The sequence below is a fragment of the Carettochelys insculpta genome, chromosome 15 (genome assembly GCF_033958435.1).
Source record: "Carettochelys insculpta isolate YL-2023 chromosome 15, ASM3395843v1, whole genome shotgun sequence".
NCBI classification, from domain to species: Eukaryota; Metazoa; Chordata; order Testudines; family Carettochelyidae; genus Carettochelys; species Carettochelys insculpta.
The window spans coordinates 34,782,539-34,805,877 of NC_134151.1; the positions used below are offsets into that span (position 1 = coordinate 34,782,539).

The 23,339-nt window shown below is 45.5% G+C and overlaps 1 protein-coding gene across 6 annotated transcripts in view; it reads right to left on the reverse strand.

Moving 5' to 3' along the window:
- Positions 1-201: 201 nt before the first annotated feature.
- FAM114A2 (family with sequence similarity 114 member A2) overlaps positions 202-23,339 on the reverse strand; it is a 28,622-nt gene continuing 5,484 nt past the window's right edge. For 4 of the 6 annotated variants that reach the window (XM_075009284.1, XM_075009285.1, XM_075009282.1 and 1 more), the window contains exons 6-20: positions 22,787-22,921; positions 22,428-22,586; positions 19,755-19,878; positions 18,570-18,649; positions 17,116-17,244; positions 16,757-16,896; positions 15,888-15,960; positions 14,466-14,519; positions 12,570-12,664; positions 10,500-10,764; positions 9,817-9,933; positions 4,376-4,436; positions 2,620-2,756; positions 1,910-1,972; positions 203-416 (exon numbers count right to left, since the gene is read on the reverse strand). In XM_075009284.1, coding sequence (XP_074865385.1) covers positions 4,428-4,436; positions 9,817-9,933; positions 10,500-10,764; positions 12,570-12,664; positions 14,466-14,519; positions 15,888-15,960; positions 16,757-16,896; positions 17,116-17,244; positions 18,570-18,649; positions 19,755-19,878; positions 22,428-22,586; positions 22,787-22,921 — 1,380 coding nt within the window. In that variant the 3' untranslated portion in view covers positions 203-416; positions 1,910-1,972; positions 2,620-2,756; positions 4,376-4,427. Of the gene's footprint in view, positions 417-1,909; positions 1,973-2,619; positions 2,757-4,375; positions 4,437-9,816; positions 9,934-10,297; positions 10,765-12,569; positions 12,665-14,465; positions 14,520-15,887; positions 15,961-16,756; positions 16,897-17,115; positions 17,245-18,569; positions 18,650-19,754; positions 19,879-22,427; positions 22,587-22,786; positions 22,922-23,339 lie in introns of those variants that run through there. The other 2 variants (XM_075009286.1, XM_075009287.1) reach the window with 2 other exon arrangements.

Here is a 23,339-nt window from a genome sequence, read left to right on the forward strand (position 1 = left end):
GCACATAGCCATAAACAGTCCCAGTCCTGAAGCGCTAACAAAGAGACAAAGGGTGGGAGGTGAAGTGATATGACCAAGGTCACACAGTACATCAGAGCCAGAGACTGACCACAGATCACTGGGCTGCCCATTCCAGTGGCCTGCATTGTTTGCTCTGTTATTAGTACAGAAGTGTGAGAACTCAGTGCCAATGGGTGTAGTTTTTGATCAGTAAACAATGTCTTTTTTAATGTTAAAATAACTTTGGTTGGAACAGCCTCAACAACAGCTGCATTTTTGCATGACTAATCCCTTTTCCTTAACTCTACCCAGCCCCTGTGTGAAGGCAGGAAACACACAGGTGGACTCTGATGACTCTTAAAAAGTTACTCTTTCTCCTTCTCCTTCTCCTTTTTCTTCTTGTCGCCATGGTGACCCTAGGGGTAAATCAAAGAGAAACAAGAGATCTTGTCAGGGCTTGGGCAGCTGATGTGTGTTTCCTGATCCCTCTCTCTTGCTCATGCTCCTGGCCATTCATGTGGATAAACACCAGACTACGGCTGTGCTCAGCGGGAACCTAGGGTTTGCATCACTCACTAGCCAAATTTTATTCTGATACAGGCACAGAACTTCCATGGACCCCTGGGTATGGCAAAACTGAGCCCACTACAGTTAAGACAGGAAGGGTGATAGTGGCAAATCATTGCCTAAAAGCTGTGTGACATGGACCACGAGGCTTCCTGTGAGGTTGGATGGGCTTCTGAGACCAGCAGACAGCTGTTTACGTGACATAGCTAGCTGTCATTCAGACACCCACTAGAACTGGAGGCTTTTGAGGATGCCATTCCCCAGGGTTTCTAAAAGCAAAAACATCACATAATGCAGGAGAGTGGCTGGTGCACTATGGGAGAAGTGGATCACTGACCTGGCCACCAATCAGAAAACCCCAGGGCCTGAGACTCTGTTCCAGTACAAGTTGAACCTCTCTAGTCTGGAATGCACTTGTCTGGCAACATCCGGAAAACAGCATGAATTTAGTTGGCCAGGTGACCACTTATCATGGTTGTGGACAAGTTTCCTGTGGCCCCATAAAGTTTGTTTCCAACCACCAGCCCAGGCTCTGTGCTCTGTGCTGTTATTTAGCTGTACTTTACCTCTAAATGTCTGCTAAGAGCCCAGTAAGCAGTGGAAGTGTTGGTAATGCTGATAGACAATAGCGACCTCTGATGGCCTGGCAAATTCTCTCATCTGGCACAGATGAGATCCACAGAGTGCCAGACAAGAGAAGTTCAACCTGTAGCTCACCAGTCTGAGACTGTAGATGTGCTATGAGCATTCACAAGGGCTACCTGCTGGCTTCCCAGAGCCCAAGCTAGCCTCACTGTGCCCAGAGGATGAAAGCTAGCAGCAGCCAGGCACAGCATGCGCGGATCAGATGAAGCGCATGCAGGGCATGGGGTTCTTCCGAGCTTTGCTCTCACGCATCCAGATGGGTCTGGGAAGACAGAACAGGGCTCGCAAGCTTGGGGTTTGCACTCTAAGCTTGGAATTGATTCTCAGCCGCTCCTGTGGGGGTATTTGCAACATCACCCCACTCTGAACACTTCTCACACCCATTAGCAGCCACCCTTTGCACACCGCACCTCCAGGAAAGGGAAGGAGAAACATCCACAAAGCCACATGCAAATGCTGCTGGAGCACTAACTGGTAGCAGCAGGATTTTCTTACATGTGCCCCTGTGATTGTGTCACTCCTTCTCCAGGCTGGCAGGGGCCAGCAGATGCTGATCTCCAAGAAGGTATGAGGAAGAAAGGAAAGAATTGACACCCCCCTTCAGTGACGTGACCCAAGCTGGGCAAGGATGTTCTCAAGCAAGGGAAAAGCAAACCCGCCCAGTAGATAAACTAGGCACCGGTCAGTTCCCGCTCACCTCTTCAGAATCACTGTCCGAGGAGCTGCTGCTGCTGCTGCTGTCATCTTCTTCTCCCTCTCCCTACGGGGCCAAGAAAAAGTTAATGATTTAAAGGCAACAGTGCCACTGTACCAGCCAGGCTCAACGTCTATCCAGAGACATCCTGGTTCATCTGCAACTGGCAGGTTGGGCAGAGGAAGAGAGATCGCTTATGTTTTGTTTTGTTGCTTTTACAGCAGGCCAATGTTAATTCTCATTTCCTCTGTTGCCGATTAGCTCAGAGACAGTGCAGTGATCAGACCCTTCTCCCGCCCTCCCTGGGAAATGGTTTTCATGCTCAGTACAGTGCTAGGAGGAGCAAAATCAAACACACACACAGTCTCAGGCCCTACAGGACTGTACAGTCTGTTAGCCTTCTATGCAGGACTATCACAGCCTCCAGTTGCCCCAGGAGCACCAGGGACGAGCAGTCAGCCTGCATGCAGGGCTGGTACAACCTTCATCACTCTCACTCCCAACATGCAATGGCACACCCAGCTTGCATGTGGCTGGTGTTGACGGGGACACTGGGGAAGGAAATCTTTCCGTAGGCAGTCAAAGAGGGGGGGATTTGTTATTCCTCCATGGTTCTGAGATACTGACATGGCAAACTCAGTCCTGCCAAAGCAGTGGGAACCCAAACTGCCCGGACAACACTCGGAACGGGGGAATTCTCCACCATTTCTCACCCTTTTCTCTTTCTTCTTCTTTTTCTTGTCACCTTCTTTTTTGTCTTTTTCCTTTTCATCCTTCTTCTCTTTTTCCTTCTCTTCCTTCTTCTCTTTCTCTTTTTTTTCCTGATCCTTCTTGTCTTCTCTGCCGAACACTGAGGAGAAGGAGCGGGCACATCTGTTGGCACTGCACATGGGCTCTCAAGGGAGCAACTCTCACACAGCCTATGTGCAAAGCGTTACTCAACAAAGTACAGGGGTGGGCAATAATTTTGGATGGAGGGGCAGCACCCCAAAGGCTTTGGCAAGTGGTCAAGGGTGGCACTTGTCTATGGAGGGGGTGCGGGGTCTGGGATGGAGCTTGGGGTGGGGGGCTGGGATGCAGGAGAGAGTGAAGGGCTGAGGAGAGTTTGGGTAAAGGAGAGCATGCTGGCCTGCGGCGGGGGGGCTGCAGTGTGTTTGTGTGGTGCCCTGAAGCAGGGAGTTGCGGGGTGGGGGTGGGGGAGCCGCCAGCAGCAGCAGCAGCCTCTGGCCGGGTGGAGCTTACCGAGGTGTCTCGCGGCCAGCAGCACTCGGAGGCAGGCTCCCTGCCTGCTGTAGCCCACGATCAGTCAAGCCTGCTCCATGTGGCACTGTGCTCCAGACATGGCAGGGATGAGGAGACGCCAAGGCAATTTGAGCTCCTTTTGGCTAGACACCAGCCAATAGGAACTGAAAGATTTTTGCTGTGGGGTGGGGGCAGTGTGCGAAGCCTCCCCCGCCCCCTGCGGTCCGGACCAGAGAGCTACAGGGAGCAGGAAGCTGCACAAAACAGCATGAGGCAGCCCTACGCTGCTTTAAGTAGTCTCCTGCTGTGTGCCCAAGAGCTATTCACCACAGAGGCCAATGCCTAGCACTTTAGGTTACTGCAGCAACACCTCCATTTGTGCCAGAACCTGACCCTCTGCAATATGCAAGGCCTCTGAGGAGCAAGACTTTCCTCTTGCCCTCCTCTTTGCACCGGCATAGGGAGTGTGAAGCCAACATGAGAGGAGAGATGGAGATGAAATGATTAAGGGGCTGGAGCACATGACCTATGAGGAGAGGCTGAGGGATTTGGGCTTGTTTAGTTTACAGAAGAGAAGACTGAGGGGTGATTTAATAGCAGCCTTCAACTTCCTGAAGGGGAGCGCTAAAGATGACAGAGAGAAGCTGTTCTCAGTGGTGACAGACGGCAGAACTAGGAGCAATGGTCTGAAGTTACAGGAGAGGAGTAGGTTGGATATTAGGAAAAACTACTTCACCAGGAGGGTGGTGAAGCACTGGAATGCGTCACCAAGAGAGGTGGTGGATTCTCCATCCCTAGAGGTTTTTAAGTCCCAGCTTGACAAGGTCCTGGCTGGAATGACTTAGATGGGGTTGATCCTGCTTGAGGCAGGTGGCTTGACTAGATGACTTCTTGAGGTCCCTTCCAGCCCTAGGATTCTATGAAGTGTTCTCAGCCTGGGTGGGGAGAGTGGAATGAGGAAAGACAAGGAGAGGACTTGGGGGCAGGGGTGTGTGGAAAGATGCACTGGCTGTGGATCACCCCAAACACAGTTTCAAATCGACACCTAGCTGCTCCCTTCAGTGACTTCAACAATGTTTTACATTGATGCATGACTGGCACCGTGAGACTGTGAGGACTCATGGGCCTGAAGCAGGTGGGACTGAGAGAGAATTAGCTCCCACCACAACCCTTCACCCCACATCATGCTGGGGACTCAGTTCAGCCATGGGACAGAAAGCCACTCACTCTTTAAGATGGAAGACATTCTGCAGCAGCTCCCTGGTTCTCGCACGTAGATTCAGAGTATCTGGAAAAGAGACATCCCCAAGCAAGGGTCAGGGTGGAGTGAGAAGTTACAATTCTGTGAGATTTTCAGTACAGGTCTGAGTGCTGCCACATAAAAACAATTCTTTCTGAGTTCCCAACATGTACCTCTCTGCTTTTCTTTACCCCGCAGATTAACAACAATTCGGCTTTGTGAGGCCACATCTGGAGTACTGTGTCCAGTTCTGGGCCCCCAATTATAGGAAGGATGCGGATACACTGGAGAGGGTCCAGCGGAGGGCGGCCAAAATAATTAGGGGGCTGGAGCATATGACCTATAAAGAAAGGTTGAGGGAATTGGGACTGTTTAGTCTGCAGAAGACACGACTGAGGGGGGAATTAACAGCCTTCAACTTACTGAAGGGAGGTTGCAAAGAGGCTGGAGAGAGGTTGTTCACAGTTGCCACGGATGGCAGAACACGGAACAATGGTCTCAAGTTGCAGTTGAGAAGGTCCAGGTTGAACATTAGGAAAAACTTTTTCACTAGGAGGGTGGTGAAGCATTGGAATGTTCTACCCAGGGAAGTAGTGGAGTCTCCATCCCTGGCTGATCTGATGGGTTTGGTCCTCCTTAGAGCAGGGGGCTGGACTCAATGGCTTTTTTAGGTCTCTTCCAGCTCTATTGTTCTGTGATTCTATGATAAGGACAAGCCCTGAATGTGTTAACAATTTCCAAAAGGGTTAGTTTCCTACTTTAATGGAAACCCTCTGTATACAGCATTACTGAGACCATTCCTGTCTCAACACAACTTACATAGGGCTGGCCTTCTACTGGATGTGTTCCAACCCAGCAAGAAACCATGGATTTAGGGCAGGAATAAGCAGTTGGGGCCTGTGTTACACAAGATGTCAGATCATAACCATCCCTTCTGGCCTGAAAGTTGATGAGTGTCTGAGTGTTAGGGGCAAGAGTCGGTGTTTTGAGGCCTGCAAGAGTTATAGCATTACTGTCCCACTTTGAGTTTGAGTCACCGTCATGTCAGTTGCTGGGAAGCAGGTGCAGGAAGCAGACCGAGTCAGCCAGAGTCTGCCCTTTCCCACATCCTCCTGACACTGGATCAAAAGAATGGAAACTTAATTTGAGCAAAAAGGCCAGAAGCTGCGCATGGCCATGCTGCAGAGCGTGTGCAAATGGGAGTCTCCCGTATCGAATCTCACAGGTCTCAACTTGCTTGGGAAAGGTCAATTGCTAGGAGAGAGGCGCGGCCCCTCTTGCCCTGGTGAACGTGATCCGATCTCTGTGCTGGCAGGGGCTTTAATGCTGGACTGCCATGCGTTTGACTGTGTGAGTGGAGGCTGGCCTGAAAACAATAGACATTCTCACCCCCTGCCAAAGCCTGGACTGGTCCTAACCTGGGTTCACACTTTAATGCAAAATCATTCTGAAAAAGGCAGCAGCCACATGGCTGGACTCTTGGATTATAGTGTGGGAGAGCAGACAGCAATGTGCAATTGGCAAAACTGCTGTTTTTCCTTTGAGGCTGAATGAACCCAAGTAAAAGCAAAGCATAATGCCCTGGAGAGCAAATAAAACAGAGCTACACATTCATAAAGCCTATGCAAATGTTAATCCATGCTTACCTATTTTTGGAGGACACAAAGAACATACAGATCACAACAGCCACACTTGTGATACCCTAGCGCAGGTGGATTGCTGTCTTTACAGCAGCTACCCCCCTCTGGGAGCACTTCAGAATAGGATTCTAGGCAAAAATACCTGTGACACTGGGCTTGAAATCATACACTGTGAGATCTGCTATTCACCCCTATCCCTGAGCACAAATTATACTCTGGCATCTCAGATCACGCTATTCATTTTCCCATGGCTCAGAATTCCTGTGTAACAAAGCCAGGCTGAAATTCCCCAGAAAGATATCAAGGCGGAGAAGAAAGTGGCCCTACCTGGCAGCAGAAACAGCAGCGACCTCCAAAGTTTCGTCTTGGTAGGCAGCTCTGCAGTTCCCGTCTTGTCATTTTGTACTGTCTCCTCCCCAGTTCCACGCCAGAGCAGAAAAACTGGTTCCACCATCCTCTTCTGGCATCACCCGATCCCAGGAAACACAAGTGACCCAGCCCAGGTGCACAATAACCTGCCTGAAACTGACTCATCCAAGAACTTCTGACCCATGAGAGGCAGGTCAGGGCAGCTCTGTAGGTGGGAGTGCACTCCCCACATGGACACTGAGCATTTGATCCTGCCACCCGGAGCACACTGAGAGCTGGGAACAGACTTTGAGACTCAATCTAAAAGTGTTCTTACAGGAGGTCTCTGCTTGGAAAGCTACGGCAGCCGCTGGTTATCAAGGATGCTTTAAGAGCCATGAATGCAGGAATCTCCCATTCTTCTAGCTGTGTAATAATGGCCCATGAATAGGCAATCATCATGCCAACAGCTACCCTAGGAAAGGAATTGTCAAGGCTCATCCCCATCCTGAACTCTGGGTGGAGAAGATGGGGCCTCACAAGAGACATTAAAAATACCTTAGCTCTATAGGCTTCTGCTTGAAAGCTTCCCAAGGTCCCAGATTCCCTGATCCTGGCAGGTAGCTGCCACCACCCAAGTTAAAACTCCCCTCTTTAAAACCCAGGAAGACACACTTGAGATGTTTCCATGTGGGGTAACCCCAAGCTCTTAAATCTTCTTAGGAGAGAGCTTGAAAACAAAGCATGTCCTTACATAAGATGGGCAGAATAGAGCCAAGCAGCTGGCCTGTCCCATCAGGGACATTGACCTTTGGCTGATGGTATTCCCCAGCTGGCTGGTTGTGCTGTCGCTGCAGAACTCAGCTCTAATTTACCAACTGTAGTCTCCTAACGATAAAGCCGAGCTACAGCAGATCTGCCTGTGGACTCAAACTGTTTTCCTCCATGTAAATTCCTCAAATGCTTCCTGCTCAGCGGGAATGACTCTTCAAGGCATCATAAAGAATGAGACATTATAATGTAATTAACTCTGCTCTGCATTTGGTTCTTCCTGGCCATTGACCCAGCACATCTTGTATAGTTTCAATACAAAAAACCCACCCTGCTCAGGCAAAAGACTAAACTGGAATGCAAGACCTAGGCCTGCAGGAGCTTGGAGTGGTCTAAGCACAACTACATCTCTAGAAGGGGACAAGGGAAATTGGTTTGTCCTGCTTTGAGCAGGGGGCTGGACTTGACCTCCTGAGGTCTCTTCCAGCCCTAGGATTCTATGATTCTATGAAATTAAGCAATCCATTGGGAGCATTTATGGCATACAGTTGGTGGGAATCCAGCGGTACACATGATGCATCTAACGAAGTAAGTCTTTGTCCACGAAAGCTTATGCTCCAATATATGTTAGTTTATAAGGCGCCACAGAACTTCTCGTTTTTTTAGGAGGTACACCTCTTATTTCCCAGCTGAAAGAAGAGAAGCTGGGGCCACAGTCTGCAATCTTAGCATCCAGTGGGATCCAACCCGAAGCGTTGAAATTCACAGGGGTCAGCCATGGCTAAACATTCCTTCCATCATCTTCTGGGGACACAGAGACTGGGACTTTTCTTTTCTGCTGATGTCCAGCTCCAGGCTGGACACTAAAGTTTTATAACATGGGAGTTACACTTGAGGTCCACTCAGAAGCTTCAGCTAGTGCAGAATTTTCAGCTGCCACCCGCATGTGGGTCAGCAGGTGCCTGTGACAATCCTCATTTCTCCTGGATATAATTCAATGTGACAGTGATTTCCCAGGAAGCCATGGAAGGCCTGCGAGTGTCAGAGGCTGCCTATCTAGTTCAAAGCGTCGCAGGACAGAAACACTTTCTTGCTGGTTTACTCCCAGGGTCAAGCTCTGTTTGACTCTGCTCAGCATGTTGCTCACCACTGTCATGTGTGCTGAACTTAAAGTACAGATGACCCAGCAAAGTGGGTGGGGAAGGTGTCACACAACCAACGTACTTATGGAGAGAGTGAACTATTGCCTATGAAATAAGTTGTGAGAGATTTTAGCCAGGTGAAATGTCTAATTTGGCTCTTACAGGCAGCCAGCTACACACCTTTCCCTCTGGGAAACTGTGAAGAACTGAAGCAATGCCATGGGAGATGTGGCCAAGCAAGTGCACCATATCAAAGTCTGGTGCCTTGGACCTCGGCCAGGAGAGGATGGCACATGGATGTTTCGATTTAAGCAGTTCTCTAATGCTTCCAAAGGGGGTTAATTAATTCAGAGCAAGACACCAGATAATTCAAAAAAGGAATGTTTGGCATAGGGGTTCAAGGTAGTCCCTCCTGGCTGCACAACCACCCACAATCTCCCTGCCCTAAGTTTGTTCCAAACAGGCATATTTCCCATGTAGACAAGATCCAAGAGTCTCTTTTGAGTCATGTCCAGAAATAGGGCACAGCTGTGCACTCTACAAGAACCCCTCCTTCCCCAGAAAAGAACAATGCTCCTGCCAAACACCAGACATGACCATGCCGTATCTACAAGCTGGTTTGTTTAGCACCTGGGCACCTTTGAGAAAGCTTTCAGCCTCCCTGTCCTCCGCAGCTGCTGGTTGATCTTCTCTGCTCAGTTCTGAGACATGCATTTCACTGCGTATCTGAACCCAACGAGACATCCCAGCTCCTTGCTCAAGGTTTTACTGGCCTGGTTGGCAACTCTGCTGCCAGTTACCTGGTGGTAGCACTTTGTTTCTTCCATTGCAAGCCAGATGGCAGGTGACTGCACTTTCTAGATGCACAGAACATTTTTCTGATGATTCACATTTGCATCATATCTTAATAATAATTAATGATAATAATAATCATCATCATCATCAACCATTGGGGATAGAGCTGGCAGGCTTTGGGAGGATAGATCCATATTTCCATCCAGTGCAGAATATATTTTTAACATTAGCACTGCAGCTGGTTGAAAGCAGTTTTCTATGCCCATGGGTAATGGAATCTCATTGAATGTGAGAAAATAATTACATTTTTCCCACTGCCTGTGCATTGGCTCCATCTTATCCGAGCCTTAGCCAGTCTATCAAACCCCTTGCCTCCCCAGAGAACAAGCACCAGGAGCTCACGCTTCACTTCCTGCTCTGATCAAGTTCAGACCCCAACCATGGCTGAGAAATAGGAAATTTGAAAAGAGTGCAGTTAGACAAAGCCTTGGAGTGCATGCTGGCAGTGAGTCTACAGCTATTTTCACTGGTAAACTAGACTGACTACTTTTATGAGCAAGAGTGACACTTTGGTTATTTGTTCTTATAGCGTATCTAGTCTGACAATCTTTCTGCCTTACTCCTTAGAGACGTTTAGCTGTTTGGGGTGTTTCTGACTGGAATGCTATACATATTTTAAAACCTGATGTTACTCAGTCAACTCGTTCTCTTTAATGCATTCTGCTCACCTACCATTTTCTGTATTTCACAACCTTTCGGCTTTCTCCCGGAGGCTGGCGTTTTGCAGAGACACAAGGACGGCTCCTTAATACCTCCTTTGCCGTCATTGCTTAGCTCCCACTCGACTTCCTGGGTTTAGACAATCACATTCAATTTTGCTGGCACTAGTAGCCCAAATTCAGCTAATCCCACTTCTCTATGGAGATGGATTCTACCACCCATTTACATATCGAGCACCCTTTTCCCCAGGCAACCTCACTGAAATCAGACTACGTGCTACAATCCCACATGCTGGGAACCAGGGCAACTAAACCTGATCAGGGGCTGCAGTTGAGGGAAGTGAAGATGAACACAGATGATTCGGACTGTCTTCTAGCATTTCTCTTATTGCTCTATGAACTACTTAGTTTCATGGCCAGGACCAGATTCTAGGTCAGTGTTTGGTGGTTTCGAAACAGTAACATCAGAACAAAAATAGCGTTCAGTCAGTTAGTGCAGAAACTTCCTTTTAATCAGAAGCTCTCAAGTCTACTTAACTGAAACAACAGCACATCTCAGAGAAATTACTACATGCACCACGTAGCCTGTCTCTCTCTGTCTAACTGTAGGGGATAAAACATCAGACCCAGTAAATATGGGGCTCAAAGCTACAACTGGAGGCCGTGAAAGGAAGCATGACAAAAAACAATACATACTTTCAGCATCAGTGCACTTTCCTTGACAGCCTCTGCGGCAACTATAGCCCCGGGCTGAGAACGGAGCCTTGGCCTCTCCTTTATACAGATATGAAAATGCTGCCCAGCCACGGAAGAGGGGAGCAGGAAGATAGTCAGGCCACATCTGCCCCATAGCAATATTGCCAGGTCATAATCCAGGAGCCGCTCCAAGCCACAGAACAAGTGGCCCTGAGGTGTCCAGATACCCTGCTGATGAGTGCCATACAAACAGCTGTGAGAATGGCTGTGTGACAGAAGAGAACACAGAGAACATGTGTTGGTGCGGGGGAGAGGGGAGTCATTCTTTCATCCCCGTATCCTTTTGCCTTTCCCTCCGACCTCTTCCCAAATGATGTAGGATTCTCAGGGCAAGGACTGAACACTTATTCCATGGATGATTTTATTTTTAGAAAAGTCAATCTACAGATCATTCAACGAAAACTGAAGCAAGGGTTTTTCCAGTTGTACAAAACAGAAGAAGCTCTTAGCAAAAGGGTGTGTCTAGAGTAAAAAACACAACAATCTATGCTTGTCAATGAACTGCATCAATGAAGCAGAGCACAGGTAAGCACAAAACCCAGGCACAGAAATTTACAAGAGCTGCTAAAATCTGGAGAGAGCTAAGGCTGGGACTAGAGATTCATTATTACTGATTAGCTAATACTGAGGAACAGATATGACAGTCTCCTTTAACTAAGCTGCCTGGAAGCCCCTTTTAATCCATTTAAACCACCTCTTTCTTTCCCGGTTGATGCAGCAGGAGCAGCTTCCTTCCAGTGGAGAAGCTACAGAGTGCACAAAAGGAACCAAATCGGAAAGTTTTTAAAGCACAAAGAAAAAGACACCCTGGGTGGAGGAGCAGCTTTTGGAGCAGACAAGGATTCCCACTGCCACCGTCAAGTGGTTCTTTCTCTGACGTATTCTAACTGCCTCTGACTGGGCCAGGAAGTAGCGCAATGTGTCATTTTTATACGGCTACCTCCGGAAGTGCTTCACACAGACCGTGACTGATGTGTCATGTTGTGTTGAAAGGTAATGAGAAATTCTCTGCTCTGTTGCCTTAATCACTCAAACAGGAACCCATCCCATCTGATTGCTTCTCATTTATGGCTTCAGGGCCAGGGACCCTCTTATTCTGGACAAATTAGCTCCGTTACACAGCTTTCATCTCACTAAATGGGCTTAAGTGTGCAACATTTGATTTTTGAAGCAAACCTCTTGCAGGAAAGAGAAAAAGTGTCTTACTCCAAATCCCCAGGCCCTATCAAGAACTCAGTCTCAGGCACAGCAGGTGTATAAAAGAGATTAGCACCCTTGAGCAAGGAGCTGGGTTTGTATGAACAGATTCTGTTCTTTCAAAGCCAAAAGTGTTCCTGAGACCCTTGCCGTATCTTAAATCTAGAGCACAATTAGCAGGAGCATAAAGCATGTGCCTTGAAAATACACTCAGCTGGAAAGTTTGCTTAAATAATCATCAAGCAGCTACCCTAATCTTTCTTCTAGAGTGACTTAGCTTCAGTCTTCTTCAAAATAGTCCTTCCGCAAAGGGTTCATTAACATTCTCCACTATGTGTGCAGACAGTTTAGTAAGCCAGAACTAAAGGTTGGCCTACACTGAGAATTTACATCAGCACAGCTACATCTCTTAGGCATGTGCATTTTTCCCACCACTCAGAGATGTAACCAGGTGGAAGAATTCTTCACCAACCTAGCTACTGCCTCTTGGGGAGATGGATTACCCACACTGATGGAGAACCCCTCCTGTGACATACAACTACTGTAGAGACACAGATGTGCTGCTGTAGCAGTTTAAGTGTAGCTGAACCCTAAGAAACAACTTGCACTTTTAACCTGTCAGATTGCCACACTGTGCCAACTGCATTTTCATGTCTCTCGACAAAGTGTGTGGCTGAGACCTGGCCAGTCAGCATTTTATCATCACTGTTGTAGCACCAGTTTGTTTTCCTTTCTGCCCCTACCCCACTCCCAGGCAAGGGAATGATCAAATGGGCAGATCGGATTTCTGCTCAAGTAGCAGAATTAATTTACTGTGGTAATTCCGTTCGCGTCTGGATAAGAGAGATCTGTAGCACAGGCAGGAGTAGCTGGAAGGCATCTTGGATATAGGAGGCACTGTTGGAAGCCTACAAAATGAAAACAAATTACACTGTAGACATTCATGCTAGCCATTGTCTTTACTGCACAACGTGTGCATACTAGGTGGTTACTGATGATTAATATACATACATGGCATCAGGCTACCAATCTCAGCACCTTGTTTTCATTTTAAACCTACTTTTTAAACTCCAATTTATCCCATTGGGCAAAAGGTGGCGAATTGACTCATAAGAACTGCCAGACCATTTCAGAACTGATCCACCTAATACCTGCCTCCGAGAATGATCAGTGCCAGCTGTTCCAGATGAAGGCATAAGAAACCCTGCTGCAGAAAGGAAGGAGGCACCAACAGGGAACATTTCTTCCTAAGTGCCTCTGTAAGAAGTTACACGCTTTGGGAATCAGTCTAGTTGGGAAGAATACGGATTGTCACATACTGAAGGATCTGACTTGTCCAAGGTAACAACACAGCAGTTCCTAGGTTCCGAGCCCTTGGCATTAACTGCAACATTTGTGGCAAAATCTAGCATTTTGCACAGCAGGGAGTCAGGTCAGAAACTCACACTTGAAGCTATAAATCATCCAGTAAAATAAAGATTCATGTTAAACCACATACGTTATCCGTGGTCCAGTATGAAACTTAATAAGCTTTCAACAGACTTGTTTCCAATGAAAAGCAGGATGAGTTTCCCATTGGCAGGTCTGCAAAGCTCTAGCAGTTCCTAGAGACCCTTCCCCTATACACACATCCCAGACTCTGAAATCTGGTGTGCATTCAGGTGAATGTATGAGCACCTGTGGATCCTGAGGGAAAAGTGAGCTACAGAAACAGAAACCAGCCATTTCTGCTAATAATATATACTTTGCTCTTAAGCATAAGACCCCTACTTGGCTATTCAAGACAAACGGAGATGGCTCTGCAGAACTAGACTTTCTGTGGGAAAGTTTAACATTTCTCCTGCAATTTCACATCACATGCAATTGGGAGGATGCAGCCTCTTCCCCATCCACACACTGGACATGGATTTTTCACCAGATCAATTAGGAATGGATTGCATCTGATGAAGTGGGTCTTTGCCCACAAAAGCTTATGCTCCAAAATTACTCCTAGTCTATAAGATGCCACAGGACTTCTTGTTGTTTAGGAATGGCTTATCTCTCAAAATTTTTTAAAAACCCAGTTTCATCTTTATGAACATTTTCATGTCAGTTTCATTGGTAGGCCAGGATTAATATGCAAGGACTGTGCAGAATACTTCAACAGATTTGTTTGTTGGTTGATAGTTTGCAAATATTCCAATTCTACCTTGCTTCTCTCTGACACGCTGTTACTTTTTATTTAACGGAAGGAAAATAAATGCATGTTGGAAAAAATCTCAAAAATTCAAGTTCTCCTACCAAGACTAACTCTCCAACTCTTACTTCAGTGTTTAAAAAGGATAACTAATTTGTTTTATCTGAATCTGTAGAATTCCTTATGTTTATTAGCTGAAATTTGGGCACTGTTTGAAGCAGAACTGCCAATTAGCTGACAGGAGAGGCAGATATTTTATGAAATGACATCCCCGTCTGATATATTCCCTCTACGTGGCACAGAAGAGGTCATATTTATATTCTACCAAATACCTTGCACATCTGGCACAGATGATAGCAGCAATGCTCCCACAGATATCTATGGAGCATTGTAAATTACCGGTTGGGGAAACAGAGTCTTAAACCATGGTTTAGAAAACTGGACATGAATTGGGATAATGAAGTGGGACTGACGAGTAAGTCCACATTTCAACATTAGTTTGGATTTGTAGCTTTAAGTGTATCATCACTGACCTCTAAAAACACTCCAGTGATTAATGGGTTAAGCAGGTCTGCCTTCTCTTTGACCTGAAAAGATAAGAGATAGATCATCCTGCTTGACAGTCTGATTGCATTTCCTTTAGGCAAAACACAGGGCCAGATCCTCAGGTTCTAGGTTAGAAAGTGGCATAGCCCACTCGCCGTCAGTGAAAGCTGCATTGATTTACCCCAGCTGAGAGTGTGGGTCGTAGTACGAAAATATGGATTTGCACAAGTCCCACCATATACCAAAACTATGCTGTATGCAATCATGTGCACTGAGATTCAAGATGAACTGGGGAGGACATGAAAGAAAGCTAATGCAACATATTTATAACAAAGCAACTGCAGGCTGGTGTGAACTTGGTCTAGGATCATGGAAGGGTCTACGTGAAGAAAGTTTGTGTATGTACTGATCACTCCCTGTTCCAAGAGCATTGCATATATGCAAACAGTGGATTCCTTTCCAAGCCAGCAATTTCTATGGAGAACATTATGAAACTATCCCCAAGAGAAGGGTCAAACACCATAAAACAGATTTTTTTTCCATAATTTCTGCTACTGACATGCAGCATTCCCCGTAAGCTGGGCACCTGGGTGGCAGCCCAACGAAGATTTGGGTGCCATCCCTCTCCCACAGCCGGCAGCATGTTTCTACTGGTGGTGCACATCCACATATGCCTCGATGTATATAAGAAAATTTATTCTGCCCATGGATGGAAAAAATTAGAGGCAACGTTGCCAGCGTGGGAGGGGGTACATAATAGCCTATAACAATTATGATTTTGTCATCACAGCCATTAGTGACATAGGTTATGTCTAGACTGCCGACAACTGTCGGCAAAAGATATAAATTGTGCAACACACGTCTGTATCTCTTGTCGACCGTTCTGTTGGAAGTCTTTCCTGACATTTGGCCCATCCACATGGGGGCAAATGTCAGGAAAGCTGCCCTCTGCTGAGACATCCCTTCTTCCTTGTGGAATGAGGATAACTAAGATGTTAGCAGAATGCTCCTAAAGCAGAAGATTTTTGTTGGGAGACCTCTGGGCTCCCGACAGAAACTTGCATTTTAGAAATAGCCTTCGTTTCCTCAAAGCATAGAAAGGGTTGTCATAGTTGGATGGCTTTACTTCAGTAAAGTTCATTTTGAAAGCCAATCCATGCTGAATAGCTATGAGCTGCACAGAATGATAATGTGAAAAATTTGAAGGCTGCTCTGACTTAGGAGGCAGTGACTCTTGCTGATAACACACCTGTGCATTTTTAAAACACAGCAGATGAGGCAGCCTGAGAAGGTGTGCAGTTGAACTAAAGGGCACAAAAGCATTTCAAGGACACTAAGTTTTAAATTTGGCATGAGGCTGAGTGGGACTCAATGAATTCCATTCCTGTTAAACAAGAAGTAGAACTTACCCCAGCCGATGTTAAGCATGTAGTGAACTCTTTTGATAGAAAAGACAATTCTTTACACAGCACAATAGTCATTCTGAGAAAGGAATAAGGAAAATTATGTAGTAAAGCACTTTAAAAATATTCCCTTGACTTTGCTATTACCATCTGTAACAATAATCACCCACTTTCATATGTAAATTTTTCTTTGAAAACAAAAAAGATTTCTATATAAAAGTGTTAGAGTCCAAAGAGATGTTCCAAATAATATCTTAAAAAAGAGCATAAAGCTAACAATTGGAAGCTGAGTTCAGAGAGCAAGGAATGCCTGCTCCAAAAGGAACACTAATAACTTGCTTTTTTAGTTATTACAAGCTGGAAGTTTTATCTTGTTGGTAGAAGAGAAATAGTTATTTTATATATGCACCAACTGCTTCTTAATAAAACAAGTCGCTGCTCGTCTCAAGCAGCATCGGCAAGATAAGACTGCTCAGGATAATTTTAATATTAGGCATATAATGTGCCAATAGGCTAGCAAAACAATCACTTTACAACAAGGGAATAGCTTTCTTTACATTACTGCAAACAGACTATTTTGTGGACTCAATATTTTTCTTTGTAAATGCCAACTTACTAGATTAGCACAAGTTTAGGGCAAAATTCCCCTCTCAGGGGAATGGAAGCTGTCAAATAATATTTTCCTTCCTCTGTGTGTTCCTGTCAAGAAATTTCTTTATATTGGTTGAAGGCAATACTGCCTGTAGCCATTTCTAACATAAATGAAATCAGATGTAAACTGCTGGCTGACTTCAAGAGAAGCCAGCTTGTAAAGCCCAGACCAACAGTGGGATGCAAACCTAATCAGGTACCATAGTGTAATTAAAAGGACTTACTGTGAAAGAGCTTTGGCTTGGCCAGTAGCTGACACCTCTTGCTTCTGCCCATGCAGGACCAATGCTGCAGTTTTGTGGAACATTTCGATGGCACAGGCTGTCAGTTCAGCCAGACTTCTAATGGCAAATGCATGAATATCCTAAAGGAGTTACAGAGGCTTCATCCCAACAGGTTTGGCTAATATTTTAAAATCAGACTTCTCTCCTCTCTGCTGCCCTCCCACCCCCATTATCTAGGACTTAATGTAAAGATTCTAACCATGGTTTGAAATCCATAAGCAACCAATTTTCAGTATAGCATAATGCATCAGCCTGTCCACAGGCAGATTTCATTTTCTCTCCTTCCTTTGCCCAATTACCTCTACTGATATTTTTACATCTTGATCGGCTTTCTCTGAATCCAGCTGTGGTTTTTCTTCACTCTTTTCACCCTCTTTTGGAGCTCTGGTGTTCAGTCTTTGAATCCATTCATGGGCAGACTTCCTTGCCTGTTTAATAGGAGGCACGGACACATCAGCATGGTACTTAATGATGACAGATGAGATCCTCCTGCACTCTGCAGAAGGTGGAAGACTGGATTTCTTTGTAAGAAACAGTTACTACATCTGCATTGGTGGAAAGAAATGGGACAGGCAAAGTCAGCTACCTGCTGAACTTTGCAATGGGTTGAGTGAAATATACATGCACTGGCTACTGTGCACACATACTTTTCTTTTTAGGAAACAGATGCGTCACAAGAGCTGCTTTAACAGCACAACTGTGATCTAGAGTGGTGGGGTTTTTTTTTTTGTATTTCCAATAGATATTAGTGCCACTCAGTGGACCACAATGGTATTGTAAAAAGATGAGAAAAAGAGACATTCTACTAAATTTATTAACTGGTCTGTCAGAAAGGAAGTTGCCCAGTGAGGAGTTCAGACATTGGGTTATGGATCAATGAAACTAATCAGCAATGATCCAGTGTACGAAATGTAAGAAAGATGCTTGATAATTCCAACACTGAGAACCCTGGAGAGGTTTATGAACTATTCCAGAACACACAGGAATATCTGTAAGTTTTATATACATCTATCTATACAGCTATAGATATATAATGAGAGCCCTTGCTCCTTTTCCTTAACTTCAGCAGAAAGGGGCATTTTTTCAAATATAATCATCTGAGGATTCAATCGGCTGAGGTACACTTAAAGCTAGGAGTTGCTTTTAAAGCCAGATGTTGGGAATGGGCCACAGGGGATGGATCATTTAATGATTACAAGTTCTGTTTATTGGCTCCTATCAGAACTCAGGATGCTTGACTAGATGGGACTATTGGCCTGATCCACAGGACTGTTTTTATGAGACCAAGAAAGTTCACTCCAACAGTTAAATGCCCCTTATTGTTTTCTAATCCATGCAGAGGGAGCGGGGGGTAGAGAGAAAGAATGGTGTTTCAGACTTTTCAGGATGTGTCTAGACTGTGTGGAAGATTGAGCCAGTCAAGGTTGATCTTCCACAGTTCAATTTCATGCACCTGGTAGAGAGATGTGAAATCGAACTATCTGGGGTCAGCAGTCGAGTCCTGTACTCCTTGATATTCTGAGGAGTAAGGGACATCAATGGGAGATTTTCTCCCACTGACCTCCCTCTGTGAAGACAGCCAAATAAGTCAATTGCAGATAAGTTGATTCTAGCCATGCAATTGCCATAGCTGGAACTGTGTTTCCACAGTTGACTTATCTCCCCTACTGTAGACCTGGCCTAACACCTTCACCAGCAATTCAGGACCTGGTCCCCCAAAACATACCCGTCAGAGGACACAAAGCTAACTCACCATGGCTAGTTTGTCTAGCTTGACAGAGATGTGCAGGTCTAAGAAAAGCGCAGTGATTTCCTTTGTGAAATCGTCATCTCCTGAAGGAAACAAAGCAGGTCTGCAAGATCAGTATGGTCGCTACTCATTGCTACCTGAGTAAGAGTTAACAGACAGTATATAACCACACAGTTTGTTTCCAGACATGTGCCTCAAGGGTGCAGCTACTGCTAACAACCAATGGCTCCATAGATTCATTCTTAAATCACATCCTCCACAGAGGATTCAAATCCGTCAAACTTGGTCTTTCTTAATGCAATTTATTAGGCATTGTTTGGTTCTGAGGCCCTATAGATATGTCACTAGGACTGATTTAGCCTTTGTCTTTAGCCATGATAATAGCATCCAAACACAGACAACATATATCCTGCATTTCAGATGGCACCTGCTTGCACAGCCCCTTGGAGATGTTTTAAGGCCATTTACAGCTTTTCTGTTCTATATACAGGGCCAGATGGTGACAAAACAGGAAAAAAAGCTGTTGGACCATCTTATACAAAGCTAAAACTATAAATCAGGTTCTAGAGTACCCAACCCTGAATGCGAATGAGAGCACACCTGCCCTTTTGGTTCAGCCACTTGGGTAAAATTGGACCAAGAAAGTCAGTTATGTTCAAATTAGCAAAAGCTTCAACAAGTGGCGGCTCCCTGCTGTGCAAGTGGTTTCAGAGCTTTACAATGTCCCTTCAAATTGTGCCCACTAACGGAAACTTGTACCTTTAAGAAAAGTATCTTTTTTAAGTCAGGTCATGTTGCCAGTAGGTTTCCCTTAGCTCCAGGAAAGAAGGGGAGCAGGAGGGAAGAATTTATTCTTGAGATTTCCTACATGGCCTCCCCCTTCATTTTCTTCTCTCATAAGACCATCAGAGGGGCCTCCTTTCTTGTTCCCAAAGTGCACTGCTAAGCCAATCAGCTCCACTTCTGCACTGTCTATTTGTCCATGCAGACGGGCTTTCCCTTTCCCTGGAGATTAAGGGTACCACCTCTCAACAGTGCTTCCGACTACTGATAGGTTGAGGCTCAAGGGTACAGCTGAATAAGACTGGACACTACGTTTCTCATACATTGCCGTGAAAGGCTAGCTAGTTTTGAATTGGAGTTTAAAATACAGCTTTCCCGCCGGTAAATGCGGATCCCCTTAATTACCCTTCTTCTCTTCCTCTTCGTCATCATAAAATTCAGCTAATGAAAATGCTTCTTTGAGCTGCTCCAGCTCCACTGTTAACACATCTAACTCTTCTCCAGAGAGGGCGTTTATAACTGACTTCACCTAGTTAAGAGCAAGACAGCCATAAAGAGAGTCATAAATGCAAAAGGAAAGAGAAACACAAGATAGAAATGATACAGTGCAGCAGGACTAATGACTTGCTGATATCAAATACAGCTGTGCCTTTGGGACAGAGAGTTCTCTGCCAGGCTCCATTAAGGAATAATTAATTCTTTAACAGGCTACCTGCTGTTTCATGTTTCAGCTGAGAGTTGTCAAAAATTAAATGGCTGGGATACAATTGTGTTAAACAGCTAAGATCACCAAGGTTCAAAATACCACGCTGCCTGCACATCAGGAGAGCTAGGAAGAACAGACTTGTGTGGCCAAGGAAGTGCTCACATGACCCAGTAACCAATCAAGTGTCAGGTTTCTGGAAACGGGGTCCCAGTGAAATGACAGACCTGTCAGTGATGCTAAGTATTTGAGCACAGGCGTTTGCTGTGAATTTTGACTTTGGCCAAAGGAATCACAGAATCACAGGGCTGGAAGGGACCTCAGGAGGTCATCTAGTCCAGCCCCCTGCTTCAAGCAGGATCAACCCCCACTAAGTCATCCCAGCCAGGACCTTGTCCAGCCAGGACTTAAAAACCTCAAGGGATGGAGAATCCACCACCTCTCTAGGCAACGCATTCCAATGCTTCACCACCCACCTGGTAAAGAAGTTTTTCCTAACATCTAACCTACACCTTTCCCTCTTCAACTTCTGACCATTACTCCTTGTTCTGCCATCTGACACCACCAAGAACAGTTGCTCACCCTCCTTTTTAGAGCTCCCCTTCAGGAAGTTGAAGGCTACTATTAAATCACCTCTAAGTCTTCTCTTCTGTAAACTAAACAAGCCCAAATCCCTCAGCCTATCCTCATAGGTCTTGTGCTCCAGACCCTTAATTATTTTTGCTGCCCTTCACTGAACCTGCTCCAGCAAATCCACATCCTTTTTATACTGGGGGGCCCAAAACTGGACACAGTATTCCAGATGTGGCCTCACGAGTGCTGAATCAAGAGGAAGAACTACTCCTCTAGATCTGCTTGAAATGCTCCTCCTAATGCACCCTAGTATGCCATTAGCCTTCTTGGCTACAAAGGCACACTGTTTACTCATATCCAGCCTTTCATCCACCATAACCCCTAGGTCCCTTTCCATTGTACTGCTGCTGAGCCAGTCGGTCCCCAGCCTGTAACTATGTTTGGGATTCTTCCACCCCAGGTGCAGGACTCTACACTTCTCCTTATTGAACCGCATCAGATTTCTTTTGGCCCACTCCTCCAATTTATCCAGGTCCCTCTGGATTCTCTCTCTACCCTTCAATGTATCTACTCTCCCCCTAGTTTTGTGTCATCCGCAAACTTGCTGAGGGTGCAATCCAGTCCCTCATCCAGGTCGTTAATAAAGATGTTGAATAACGCCGGCCCCAGAAACGAGCCTTGCAGCACTCCGCTTGAAGCAGACCGCCATCCAGATATCGAGCCATTGACCACTACCCGTTGGGCCCGACCATCAAGCCAGCTTTCTCTCCATCTTATAGTCCAAGGATCCAATCCATATTTCCTTAACTTATGGACAAGAATGTTGTGGGAGACCGTTTCAAAAGCCTTGCTGAAGTCAAGGTATAGGACATCCACTGACTTCCCCATGCCCACAGAGCTTGTTACCTCCTCATAGAAGCTATTGGACAGCCATTGGACTTAGTTTAGCTGTAACATGTTTTCTAGATGAGGCCAGTGACACTATTATTAATATTTCCCAGTATGTCCCGTAAGACAACTGTTTTCAGCCAATTAGCCACTTGGGCTGAAGCTTTCCATGTCAAGTTGTCGGCCTCGGAATGATTTTTTTTTTCTGGAAAGATTTCAGCTAGAATGGTTTAACTATTCAATGCCCATGTGCACTGATTTCTGGGGACGTTTTTTTAAGAATGCTCTAGCACGCCGATTCTTTAGAACAGCGACTTGAAATTTTGTCGGTGTATTCAGAGTGTGTCTCCTGACCCCTGGTGAAAATCTGCCCCAAGCTGGACAATTATAAGCCGTTTTTTTTATTGCAGTTTGCTATTGCTCCCTGGAGACATCTTAGATATAAGCAGATCAATTCTAGCTGAAGATTACATCTACTAAAACATGCTGTAGCAGAACTTTCAGTGCAAATGCCCAGATCTAATCCAAATGTGCATTGCAAGGAAAGCAAGGGGCAGGGGATAGTGGGTACAGTAGATTGGGACAAGGAGTCTGAAGGCTATTCCTGGGCAACACTGATCCTGGGAAGCTGCACCAGGGGTGGGGGAAGGTAGGAGATAAAGAAGGTGAGGAGGGAGAGGAGATGAATCTGATGAGATAATTACAAGTCATCATGCAATCTCATAATGCTAACACACAAGGGGGGCCACATCAGGTTGCATGCACACCCTTAATTCTGGCATTTCCTAAGTGTTGAATGCTGGACATTGCAGCCTTAATCATGTGGTTTGAACAGGTTTTAATGAAGAAATATAATCTTTTTCCTCCTTGGCTGCACATATCAAATCAAAAAGGAAACTGCTCAAAGCCATTACCTTTGAATCACTCTCTCTGGAAAGCATCTCCAAGGCTTCCAGATATGAAAGACCCTGAAACTCGTCAAAGAGTAAACCATAATGGGCTTTCTTCTCAGTAGCCATGGTAACCTCGGTAACTGCCCTCTGCTCTTCTTTATCCTTTGCCTCTCGCAAGACCTGCAGAGAAAAAGGAGAGGCCTCACAGCAGCACACAAAGAAACAGGATGAGGCAGGCGAAGTACCCCACATGACAATTTTAGGAAGTGTTCACTTGATGTGAATATTAACAGTTCCTTCAAAAGAACACACAGAGAAGGAAAAAAAGAGAGAGAGAAATTGACGACAGTCTCACGCTGGTGTCTGAGAGACACGAATACCTGTGACAGTGTGGAATTCCTGCTCATTAAACTTTTTGTTTTCTTGAATCCAGGGTCTCCTTCAGCAATCACATCCATTGTCTTCTTCCCAATGAATTCCAAGGCATCCAATCCTCCACTGATAACACTTTTCCCCTAGAGAGCAGATTTGCAGATTGTGAGAATGCACATAAAGAATACTTCTGTTTGTCTAGCTACTGCTCATTTAAATTCATGATTACAATATGATTTATACCAGGGCTGATATGGGTTGAGTGCTCATGTTTCAAGCCCTTGTTGAATACTCTCATCCACAATGCATATGTTTAGTAAAAAGCATAAGAAACAGGAAAGAAATGCTAACAACCAATGGTTCAATAGGAGTGCTCAGCTGTAAGATACAACCCTCCCACGCACACAGTGTGACACCATCCTGAATTTATAAAACACACACATTAAAAACAGAGAGCTGATCCGAGCCTAACTTCTGTCTGAAGGGAAGAGAGAGAAGGATTTTTAAAGTACGTTGTTAAACGGCTGCTGAAAATTAAGCAACAATGTGGGGACTACGTTT